The 12331-nt window shown below is 37.6% G+C and overlaps 1 protein-coding gene across 8 annotated transcripts in view; it reads left to right on the top strand.

Annotated features, from left to right (window-relative positions):
• Positions 1–12331, top strand: part of NF1 (neurofibromin 1) — a 304993-nt gene that overhangs the window by 276663 nt on the left and 15999 nt on the right. For all 8 annotated transcript variants that reach the window (XM_074388406.1, XM_074388407.1, XM_074388405.1 and 5 more), the window contains 7 exons: positions 565–722; positions 5049–5171; positions 5545–5675; positions 5850–5950; positions 7791–7933; positions 8298–8344; positions 9855–10071. In XM_074388406.1, coding sequence (XP_074244507.1) covers positions 565–722; positions 5049–5171; positions 5545–5675; positions 5850–5950; positions 7791–7933; positions 8298–8344; positions 9855–10071 — 920 coding nt within the window. The remainder of the gene's footprint in view (positions 1–564; positions 723–5048; positions 5172–5544; positions 5676–5849; positions 5951–7790; positions 7934–8297; positions 8345–9854; positions 10072–12331) is intronic.

The raw sequence follows: 12331 nt of genomic DNA, 5'->3' as shown, positions 1-12331 counted from the left end.
TAATTAGCTCCAAATTATACTGATTTAGCCATCCTACAATGTAAACATTTTAAAACATCATGTTGTACACCAAGCTTGTCCAACCCGTGGCCCACAGGCTGCACACAGCCCAGGACAGCTGTGAATGCAGCCCAACGCAAATTTATAAACTTTCTTAAAACATTATGAGATTTTTTTGGTGATTTTTTTTAAGTTCATCAACTACAGTTAGTGTTAGTGTACTTTATTATGTGGCACAATATATTCTTCTTTCAATATCGCCCAGGGAAGCTAAAAGACTGGACACTTATATACCTTTTTATTTGTCAGCTTTTAAAAATTGCAGTACAGTTCTTTTTGTTCAGCATTTGGTGAGTACCTACTGTGTATAAGATACTATGGGAAGAAAGTTGATAATTCCTGGGGATACATCAAGAGTTTGTACCCTAAAGCCCTTTAAAGTGCAGTTTTAAAATTAATTATTTACTGTCATTAGGAAATAGGGCAGCCACTTGGAAGGAGCAAACAATAGTTGTTATTTGTCACCATGTTAATTAATTTTTCTCTATTGTTTTAATCTCTCAGGACACTGAAGGAGAATCAGCCGTGGTCCTCTCCCAAAGGTTCTGAAGGGTATCTTGCAGCCACCTATCCAACTGTTGGCCAGACCAGTCCCCGAGCCAGGAAATCCATGAGCTTGGACATGGGTCAGCCTTCTCAGGCCAACACTAAGAAGTTGCTTGGTTAGTTTATCTAAATTATCTAGATTTTATTATTATAATTTTTTTAAATAGACATCTTCACTCTTGAAAAATTATTTGAAATTTCAAGATTATCAAAAATTTCTGTCTCAATGTCGAAAAGTTTTTGATGCCATTTAAAAGAGTTGGATAGATCAGTTAAGCATTGTAAGTTGAGATACAGAAATGAGAATGGGACCTTGAAACAGTTTTTTCTGAATCTTAGAATCTAAGTATTGTGACTCTCCTTATTTTGTTTTGCCTTGGCTGGCCAGCAGGGAATGGGACCATGAGACATAGTAGATAAATATCTGTAAGAATGGAAGAGTCTTGCTGCACTCAGGGCCTTTAATGATACCCTGTAATACTTCCCAAAATTGTCATCTGAGAGAATACATGAATATCGTATGAAGGTATAATAGTACTGTTTGCCACACTCTCTTTGAAGAGATGGAAAGATATATGTTTTTCAATAACTGAAGGAAAATAGGATTCTTTTTTTTTTTTTTTTTTTTTTTTTTTGAGACAGTGTCTTGTTCTGTCATCCAGGCTGGAGTGCAGTGGTGCAATCCGGCTCACTGCAGACTATGCCTCCCAGATTCAAGCAGTTCTCCTGCCTCCCTAATAGCTGGGATTACAAGTGCATGCCACGACGCCCAGCTAATTTTTGTATTTTTAATAGACAAGGGGTTTCCCTGTGTTAGCCAGGCTGGTCTCAAACTCCTGACCTCAGATGATCTGCCCTCCTAGGCCTCCCAAAGTGCTGAGATTACAGGCATGAGCCACCATGCCCGCCCGGAGAATAGAATTCTTGAAATTAAGATTGCTTAGTTACATCAACATATATAGAATTATTGTTTCTGAGAGGTACACCTAAAATGCTATGAGACTCTTTTCCATTTTAGTAACTGAAAGTAAATGAATGAAAAACCCACTAGGTGAGGTGCAGTGGCTCACACCTATAATCCAAGCACTTGGGGGACTCAGGTGGGAAGACTGCTTGAGTCCCGGAGTTTAAGATCAGCCTGGGCAACATGGCAAAATCCATCTCTACAAAAAATACAAAACTTAGCTGGGCATAGTGGCGAGCACCTGTAGTCCCAGCTACTCAGGAGAATCACTGAGCCCAGGAGGTGTGGGTAGCAGTGAGCCAGGATTGCACCACTGCACTCCAGCCTGGGTGACAGAGTGAGACCCTGTCTCAAAACAAACGCTGCATAGCTGCTTAGAGGAAGTGCAGTGATGTTCTTGTATCCCATTGGGTAAAATTATAATTGTTATCAGAATACAATGGGATCTGTATTTCAGTGGCCAACACTGTGAGTGGTTCAACAGATTTCAGTTATCCATGCAAATGTATTTAAGTATCTTTATGTATTGGAAAAATGTTTGTGTTCATGAGGAAATTAGTGAACAAACAAACTGTAACAGAAATAACCTGCCAGTAAACCAGGAAAGAAATAGAAACCATGATGAATATCAATAACGGTTACTAGCCACATAGGTGTGTTACTGTTGTTTGAGTTCCCTTCTATTATTGCCTCACCGTAGGTAATCTTTTAGGAGTTTCCTGGTTACTTTGTGTTTTGTAATTCTGGATTTTCATGCCAATGCTGTTGTTAATGAAAAACTAACCTCAGAAACATGGGGAAAAATATAGTATTGAATTCATTGAACCCATGTACTAAGTGAAAAAGATGTGGTAACTGCCCTGGAAGAGTTTGTAATTTGTGTCCAAGACTTATAATCAGCCAATCACAAAAGCAACTTCAGGTGCCATTAAAACAATATGTCTTGATGGAGGAAACTGGAGATCTGGGGAAATTAGAAGGAAAAAAAAACTGCAGAGAGGAGATAACATTTGAGCTGTGTCCTATAGATTTAATGTATGCTTGCAAAATAGACAACAGGATAAGGAAGGGTGTATGTTTACGAGCAGCAGAGAATAGCAAGAATAAAGAAAAGTCAAAGAAAAGGCTGGAAAGCAACTGACAATACATCATAGCATCATGGGGAATGGGGTAGGAAATGAGATGAGAAGGATTAGAACTCAATTGCAAATGACTGTGTGCCGTGGTAAGAGCTTTAGCCTTATGCATTCAGCTGAGATATTTAAATAGGGGAAGAACATGACCAAATTTTAATTTTTGCCAAGTTTTTCTAGCAGCAATGTGGAGAGATGGGAAGAGATTTTTAGCAAGGGAACCATTTAATAAAGTTGATATAGTGGTCCAAGCCAAAAAAAAAAAAAAAGGTATGGGCCCTGTACTAAGGCAGAAGCAATAGGAGAATGAAGAAGACCCAGCAGATTTGGAGCTGGGCATACCTGTAGTCCCAGGAACTCAGGAGGCCAAGGCGGGAGGATAGCTTGAGGCCAATCTGGGCAGCACAGTCAGACCATGTCTCAAAAAAACAAAAATCAGCCGGGCGCGGTGGCTCAAGCTTGTAATCCCAGCACTTTGGGAGGCCGAGGCGGGTAGATCACGAGGTCGAGAGATCGAGACCATCCTGGTCAACATGGTGAAACCCCGTCTCTACTAAAAATACTAAAAATTAGCTGGGTATGGTGGCGTGTGCCTGTAATCCCAGCTACTCAGGAGGCTGAGGCAGGAGAATTGCCTGAACCCAGGAGGCGGAGGTTGCGGTGAGCCGAGATCGCGCCATTGCACTCCAGCCTGGGTAACAAGAGCGAAACTCCGTCTCAGAAAAAAAAAAAAAAAAAAAAAATCAGGTTTGGAATAGGTTTCTGAAGTAGAATGGACATGACTTAGTGACCAATTGTTGCAGGTGGGAAAGGGGAGAAAATTGTGAAGGATGTCAGAAGTTTCTAGTTTTAAAAACTGGCTGAATCACTCATAGAAATCAGGACTAATATGCTTACAGTACATGATAATTTAGGTTAGTTGATTATATTTGAAATATTTTCAAGACATCTGGGAGTGTATATCTAAGAGATAAACCACAAGATGTACCTGGAATTCGGGAAGAAAGAAGTAAACAAGTAAACATTTAGAATTTACTAACTCACAGATAGTTGAAGCTATTTAAGCAAAGTGAGATCTTCCAGGAATAATGCAGAGAATAAAATAAAAAGGAAGAGTGAGAAAGAAAGGAAAACTAAATGTAGAAAGTAGTGTCCCAGTCTCATGTAGTATGGAAAGCACTGACTGGTTTTAGAAAACCTGTTTTCCATCTGGTCATTGTCTGGATCCCTAGCCATGCTACCTCAGACTAATTACTTAACTGCTTATGGCTTCATCAGTGTACATGTGTGTGAAACAAAGAAGCTGGACTAGATCCCTTTGGGCTATTAAATTATTTGGCCTTGGTATTTATGACTATGATGAATAGTTATTCATATTAATTCTTGAAATAATAGAACTTTGTATTTCTCAAGTGTTCAGTTGTCAGATTTTATTATATTGGCTTTAATTTTTGGCTTTTAAAAAATACTGTTGGCCAGGCATGGTGGTTCATGCCTGTAATCCCAGCAGTTTGGGGAGACCACGGTGGGTGGATCACTTGAGCCTAAGAGTTTGAGACCAGCCTAGGCAACATGGAGAAACCCTGTCTCTACTAAAAATAGAAAAATTAGCTGGATATGGTAGTGTGCACCTATAGTCCCAGCTACTGGGGAGGTTGAGGTGGGAGGATCACCTGAGCCCGAGATACAGAGGTTGCAGTGAGCTGAGATCACACCACTGCACTCCAGCCTGGGCCACAGAGTGAGACCCTGTCCAAAAAAAAAAAAAAAATGGTCAAGTGTTAATACATGATTACATAATTAGAGAAACTCAAAGCCAAGTGGGATGTTATGCTACTTGCTATTTTTGCAGCATCTCCCAGTGTTGCTGGTTTTTAGTATTTTCAGGTATGCGTATCGTTTTTTCAAAGCTTAAAAAATTAAAATCAAACTCTGCTTTTTTCCTAAGCTTGGAGATTCCTCATGTATCAATGAGTAGTTCTTGGCACCAGCAGCATTTCTTAAGCTGAAAAGACTGGTCAGACATAGTTGACCTTTGCTGCTGAATAATGCCTACCCTTGTATTTATTACCAGTTATCATATTTGTTCATTTATCTCCAGTGTACAGAATATAATCTCAGATTTGTACCAGTAAGGTGCATCCTGTCCTGAAACAGAAAGCTTCGGGAACCAAACCCTTTGAGAGGATGTAGAGTAAAGGAAAGAAACTCTGCTCCAGGGATGTATTAGAGCTTTCTTTGAGTCATAAGTGAAAGCTTCATATCCAAATATTGTTTTTAGTATATTTCAATTTATAGACACTGTGGTTAATGAACTTCCCATGTTCTGTAACTTTTGTTTATAGGAACAAGGAAGAGTTTTGATCACTTGATATCAGACACAAAGGCTCCTAAAAGGCAAGAAATGGAATCGGGGATCACAACACCCCCCAAAATGAGGAGGGTAGCAGAAACCGATTATGAAATGGGTAAGAAACAAAGTATTGATCTGGGTCATTGAAAATAAGGTGGGAGAGTCCATTAAAGTCATCTTTATTTTTCAGCCATTTCTTAGGCTCTTTAGGATGAAATATGGAAATGTTTGTCATCTCTCAAAAGATAAACTGTTCTTAAAATGACAGTTATCTTGAAGCTTGTGTAAAACTTATCAGATATATTATATACAGCATTGTAAATAGATAGCCAAAACTTTTGTATAAGTGAATAGTAATTCTGTATGATGTTTACGTTAAGTGTCTGCTAAGGAAAGCTGTTGAATTTTAGAAGTAACATTGAAATTGGTGAAGTGATTATTCAGGTGTTTATTACAGCTGATCATGTTAATTCCCTATCTTACTGCAGAAACTCAGAGGATTTCCTCATCACAACAGCACCCACATTTACGTAAGGTTTCAGTGTCTGAATCAAATGTTCTCTTGGATGAAGAAGTACTTACTGATCCGAAGATCCAAGCGCTACTTCTTACTGTTCTAGTAAGGATTTCCTCTTTCTGGGTCTCCTACCCTCAAATTTTTATTCCAGTCTACTTTTAGGAGGCCCTTAAATATTAAAAACATGAAGAGGATACAATCTTCTGCTTCTCACGAAAACAGATAACAATTCAGCCACAAAGTAAAAATGTTGTTTACTTTTTTGCATCTTGGCAGGCTACACTGGTAAAATATACCACAGATGAGTTTGATCAACGAATTCTTTATGAATACTTAGCAGAAGCCAGTGTTGTGTTTCCCAAAGTCTTTCCTGTTGTGTAAGTATCTCATTTTGGTTTTTAATTAACTTTCGTGCCTGTCTTTAAGTCAAATGCTTTATAAAGGCTTAGGAAAAATATTACCTGGTAATGTGTACTGGTTGCAAAGAGGGCAAAATGAGATACTGTGATAATTATTTTAGGTTTTGAGAGACATTAGGTTTAATGAAGGCTAAGATTAGTTTTGACCTATTAGATCTATTAGAAAGTTTATAAGGGGCCGGGCGCGGTGGCTCAAGCCTGTAATCCCAGCACTTTGGGAGGCCGAGGCGGGTGGATCACGAGGTTAAGAGATCGAGACCATCCTGGTCAACATGGTGAAACCCCATCTCTACTAAAAATACAAAAATTAGCTGGGCATGGTGGCGCGTGCCTGTAATCCCAGCTACTCAGGAGGCTGAGGCAGGAGAATTGCCTGAACCCAGGAGGCGGAGGTTGCGGTGAGCCGAGATCGCGCCATTGCACTCCAGTCTGGGCAACAAGAGCGAAACTCCGTCTCAAAAAAAAAAAAAAAGAAAAAAGAAAGTTTATAAGGAAAGACTTTTTTTAAAAAATCAGATTAAGTGGTTTATTTTGATGATCATTGCTCATTTTCCTCACTTAGAAGCAAACCATTAGACTGGTATATCTAAATCAGCATACCTATTTTGGTTTGCTTTCTAGTAGAGCTTTTGTGTTTATCCACAGCTGAGTGAAAACAAAATCAACCTTCTATTTATGAGATACATTTTTATTATCTCTTAAGGATTAAAAAATATTAACCTCAAAGTGTTCAAATTGAAATAGCTCAGAGAAATTCTAGTCCTGATCTAGACCTTCTATATCGTGTCATTATTTTCTTTCTTTCTTTCTTTCTTTCTTTCTTTCTTTCTTTCTTTCTTTCTTTTTTTTAAATCTCATGTTAGGGCCGGGCGCGGTGGCTCAAGCCTGTAATCCCAGCACTTTGGGAGGCCGAGGCGGGTGGATCACGAGGTCAAGAGATCGAGACCATCCTGGTCAACATGGTGAAACCCTGTCTCTACTAAAAATACAAAAAATTAGCTGGGCATGGTGGCGCATGCCTGTAATCCCAGCTACTCAGGAGGCTGAGGCAGGAGAATTGCCTGAGCCCGGGAGGCGGAAGTTGCGGTGAGCCGAGATCGCGCCATTGCACTCCAGCCTGGGCAACAAGAGCGAAACTCCGTCTCAAAAAAAAAAAAAAAAAAAAAAAAAAGGAAAAAAAGAAAAAAATCTCATGTTAGAATTTTAGAGAGTTAGGACGCAGTTATTTTTATTAACAGAGTATAGCCAGGTTAGAAATATTTTTTTTCCTAAGTTTCAATCGGATCATGTATTTCACTCCCTTTAAACTAATTTTGCTTTCTCTATTTGATTTGACTCAGCATTTTAAAAGAACTGATTAACATTAAATTTAATTTTTTTCTTTTTCTTTTGCACAGATCCTAAATATAGCTTTAAATTCTAAGTGTGTGTCAGCATACAACAGATGGAAATAGTACTAAATGCTAAGTAGCAGACAGATCCAACCTTGTTCTAGGCAAACATTTACCGTATATGGTTACCCATGGTTATGTGACACTACCAGTTGTTTGTTTTCACCGTTTTTTCCCTGGTGACTAAAACAAAAGACAGACAAAAAGACACACACACACACACACACACACACACACACGTTCATTGTAGAAAATTTGGAAAGTGTAGAAATACCTCAGAAAGTAAAAAGTGCTCATCTCCCTTCAATTTTGGCACATTATTCTGGGGAATGTATATTATGTTTTCCGCTGCATATTTTCATTTAATTTTCCTCCAAAACTTTCTTCTGTTGATTTTTTTTTTTTAGGCATAATTTGTTGGACTCTAAGATCAACACCTTGTTATCATTGTGCCAAGATCCAAATTTGTTAAATCCGATCCATGGAATTGTGCAGAGTGTGGTATACCATGAAGAATCCCCACCACAATACCAAACATCTTACCTGCAAAGTAAATAAATGTATCTGGAGAAGGATGGTTGATGAACTTGCTAACATGCACACGGTTGTAGAATGCACTGGCTACAGAATTCTTTATAAGGGATAGACTTGTTCATACTTTTATTTCCATATTCCATTTTTCGACTCTCTCAGTTGTATGTTCAATGTAACTGGTTGACAACCTTTTAAATTAAAATGTGGTTTTATACTGAATATATTTTAAGTAGATTTTAGTCTCTTTGACACTCCTTCTAAAAACATGTTTTCAATGTGTTCATAGGGTTTATATATCATCAGCTATACAACTTATTTAACTTCTGTTACAATTAAAAGATATCTTGCTTGTTATAAGAGTAACATTTGATTTGTTGCAGGTTTTGGTTTTAATGGCTTGTGGCGGTTTGCAGGACCCTTTTCAAAGGTAAGAAAATATATTTTTCTCTAACTTCTGGTAAAATGAAGATTTCTGTTCAAATTAGTATGCCTGCTTTAAGAACACACAATATGCTGAAAACCAGAATAACAACTCATGATAAACACATATGTTACTTTTTGAAACTTATGAAAAGTTTCAAATGTGAACTTTTGAAACTTTCTTGTCACAAGGTTTTGTTCCAGGAGGCAGCATGGTGTGTGTGTGTGTATTAACTTTTACAAACAAACTCAGCTTATGCTCTACTTTTCAGAAAAGTATAATAAACCTCTGTGATACATTTCTGCCTCAGTCCCTGTGTATTTGATAATCTTAATATACACAATTAAACATTTTTATGACTAGCAAGGAGCATTACCATGGTTAAAATCTATTTCATGAAAGCATTTTTATTTCCAACCTATTAGATTAGATTCATTCCTCTCTGGATTTGTCCTCATTTTGCTCCTATTCAGTTGCTGGGGGGTTTTTTGGGAAGACAGAGTCTCACTGTGTCGCCAGGCTGAAGTACAGTGATGCAATCTTGGTTCATTGCAACCTCCACCTCCCGGGTTCAAGCAGTTCTCCTGCCTCAGCCTTCCAGGTAGCTAGGACTACAGACGTGCACTCCCATGCCCAGTTAATTTTTGTATTTTTAGTAGTGACAGGATTTCTTCACATGTTAGCCAGGTTGGTCTTGATCTCTTGACCTCGTGATCTGCCCACCTCGGCCTCCCAAAGTGCTAGGATTACAGGTGAGAGCCACCACACCTGGCCTTAATTTGTTTTTTGATTGGCATTAGTTGATGTAGTGCTGCATAATATGTGTTTAATCATTTTCTCTGTATGTAGTCTCTCTCCAATTATCAAAGTTCCTTGAAGGTAGGATTTCTGTTTCTTCCTTGAACAGTTCTTAGTGTAGTGTTTTAGATACAGGGTGTGCTAAATCAATATGAATTATATAAACCTTGTTCCCGTTTTTAAGAATTGAGTATTTCATTTATTTCCTTTTACTGTTACTGAATATCTATTGACATGCAAAGGTTGTCACTTAAAAAGTGGGCCTTAAGTTATAGAAATAAGTATATTATTATACAGCAGTTTTTGGATTTAGATTGCCAGTAACTCTCTGAGCCCTTTACCAGCGTCTAATGAGTAGAATCTAAATGGCAGCTGGAATGATTATACTCTGCTCATTTTCTCTGTTTTGGAAAATTGGCTAGACATCATTCCTGATGATCATATTGTCTCAGTATTAAATTCAGTCTGTCTTGTGCACGGCTTTCAGAAAATGCGAATTCATCTTGAAGCTTTCAGTGTAAGCTGAATAGAACTCCCTGTTGTAAGCCCTATGGTAGTCTATAAATATTACTCCACTCCCCTTTTTTGATGATAAGTAATACAAAGGAAGGAAAATAGTAAATTAAGTCTAAACAAAATTAATATATTTTGGCTTCAGATAGGAATTTACTTAAAAACAAAAAAAGGAGTTAAAATAATTTCCTATTTTCCATTACAGCAAACACAAATTCCAGACTATGCTGAGCTTATTGTTAAGTTTCTTGATGCCTTGATTGACACGTACCTGCCTGGAATTGATGAAGAAACCAGTGAGGAATCCCTCCTGACACCCACATCTCCTTACCCTCCTGCATTGCAGAGCCAGCTTAGTATCACTGCCAACCTTAACCTCTCTAATTCCATGACCTCACTTGCAACTTCCCAGCATTCCCCAGGTCAGTAAATGTGATCTTTATGTGACCTTGAACAATAATATAAGATACCAACATTAGGAATTCCCTTCTGATCAGTTTATAGCAGATTTTGCTCCTTTTTCTTATGAGATTCACCTTTCATTTCTTCTTTACCTTGTAGCTGACTTGACTTTTGTTGCTCTGTTAAGCTTTCTGCTTTCAAACAAGTTGTACATAAGACAGTAAAATGGTAAAATGTCCACATGATATTCCAAGGTTGACAAGTTTTTAGAGTTTGGGCAAGAAGAGCAACTTAAACCACAAAATTCTGTAAGTGAACAGAACTGTAATTCCTTTACTAGATATACTAACATTGCCCTAAAGGCCTCTTTCCTCTTGTCTCTGATATAGCATACTGTATCAAAAACATAAAAAAAAAGAAACACAAAATCTAATCTACCTCACTTTCCTGCCACCAGCAATAACTCAACCATCCATAAACCATCCTAAAAATCTGAAAATAAATAATCAGACAAAAAAGTCATCTCAAGAAATAACATCTTAAAGCCCATACATATATTCATTACTGTAGAGTCACTGTTAGGTTCAAATGGGAAAAGTATACCAATTCATAATGCAACTTAGATTTGAATACACTGAGAAATACTAATAGCTAATAGCTCAGGTGGGACTGAGATAAACAAGATGGCAGAAATGGCAAACCTACAGAACTCTGGATTCACTGAGTGTCAGAGTGAATGGTTTCATACAACTCTGTTTGACCCAGGAGGCGCTATTCATTACAGAACTTACACTGTTGTGTATGTTACGATGACAGTGAGTAATGAAGGAAAGCTTTTGTTAGGGTTGTGTTTTCTGTTTAGAAAGATACTCTTCTAAAATGGTCAAAAGAAACTTTAATTATTTAAAGTTTCATTATCTGAAAAGTTCACTTACGAAACACATTATTCTATAAGGAAAAATTACTATATATAGTTCTTTTAAGTGTCAGCATAGATTTTTAAAAAATCAAATGACATAACTATTCTGTGATATTCAGGATCAGTAAATAGAATTCCCAGTTTATGATCCCAGTTCTACATGAACATTTCAATTTGTGTAGTTTTGAAGGTTCTGAAGAATTTGAATTATTATATAATTATATTATACTATTAAATTTTGGTTAACAACAAAGCTTCGGTCAGCAGAGGAAACAAATTTTATTTCAACATTAACGCTTCATTCGTGAAGTGTTCCATATTTAAAAAAAAAAAAAAAAAAACATTTGTCGGGCCGAGGCAGGTGGATTGCTTGAGAAAAAAATGTAATCCTTTTTTCCCCCAAAAAATAAGTAATATAAAGTAATCCTTTTTCCCCCCAGAAATAAAAGACATCTGTCTTTTTTCCCCTCATATAACAATGTTTGTTTGCCCTCTGTCACTAACACTCTAGTACAGTGTTTCTCCAAGTGTGATCCCAGACCCCATTTCGGAGCTTGTTGGAAATGCAGATGCTGGGGTTTCACCTCAGATCTGCACTAAAAAACTCCAAGGGGAGACCAGCCAGCAGTCAGTATGTTAATAAACACCCCAGGCGATTCTTGTGCACACTGGAATTAGAGAAGCACCGCCCTAGGGGCTGCCTCTGGTCTTGCCCATTATCAGCATTTCAGCTGTGAAGGCCAGTGCAATACTTAAAATTTCCTTTTTTGCAAATAATGCAACCACTGAATTCTTTCCTTCCTGCTTCCCTGCTGATAAACTCTGTAGCATTTTGGAGCTAGGGAACCATACAGGTAATTTAGTTTTAGGCTCACAATGTTGTGTACATTGGGGAGACTGAGTTTTACTAGGTTAACTGCTTTATACAGTTTTTATCTAGAACCAAGGCCAGGTTCTCTGTATCACATTCATTGCCTCGCATGTCTGTTGGCTGTCTCATTATCTATGTACTTTGCTGTCCTCTTCTCTATTTTCTTTTGTTTGTTTGTTTATTGCTAACTCATTACTTCTGTCTGCCTTGCCTTAAACCCACCAGTTCTTTTTTTCCATGTGACTATTTTCTAGGTTATCTGTTGAACAAAAGTTGAAAAGTCTACAAAATTAGAAAATTCATGAACTCTGTTTATATTGGTCCTCCAGTTTTTAAAGTCTGCTTTTGCCTTTTGGCCTACTAAAGTGTTGTTAAACATGTCAAAAATGACTAATCGTTTTATTGACTTTTTTAACCCAGTCTAATTGATAGGGAGATTACTGCCTATCTTTGCCCATTAATGGAGACAATAAAATAATCTGGTTGAGAA

The sequence above is a fragment of the Saimiri boliviensis genome, chromosome 17 (genome assembly GCF_048565385.1).
Source record: "Saimiri boliviensis isolate mSaiBol1 chromosome 17, mSaiBol1.pri, whole genome shotgun sequence".
In the NCBI taxonomy this organism is placed as follows: domain Eukaryota; kingdom Metazoa; phylum Chordata; class Mammalia; order Primates; family Cebidae; genus Saimiri; species Saimiri boliviensis.
The sequence above is the reverse complement of the archived record's forward strand: the minus strand, read 5'-3'. Positions and strand labels throughout refer to the sequence as shown.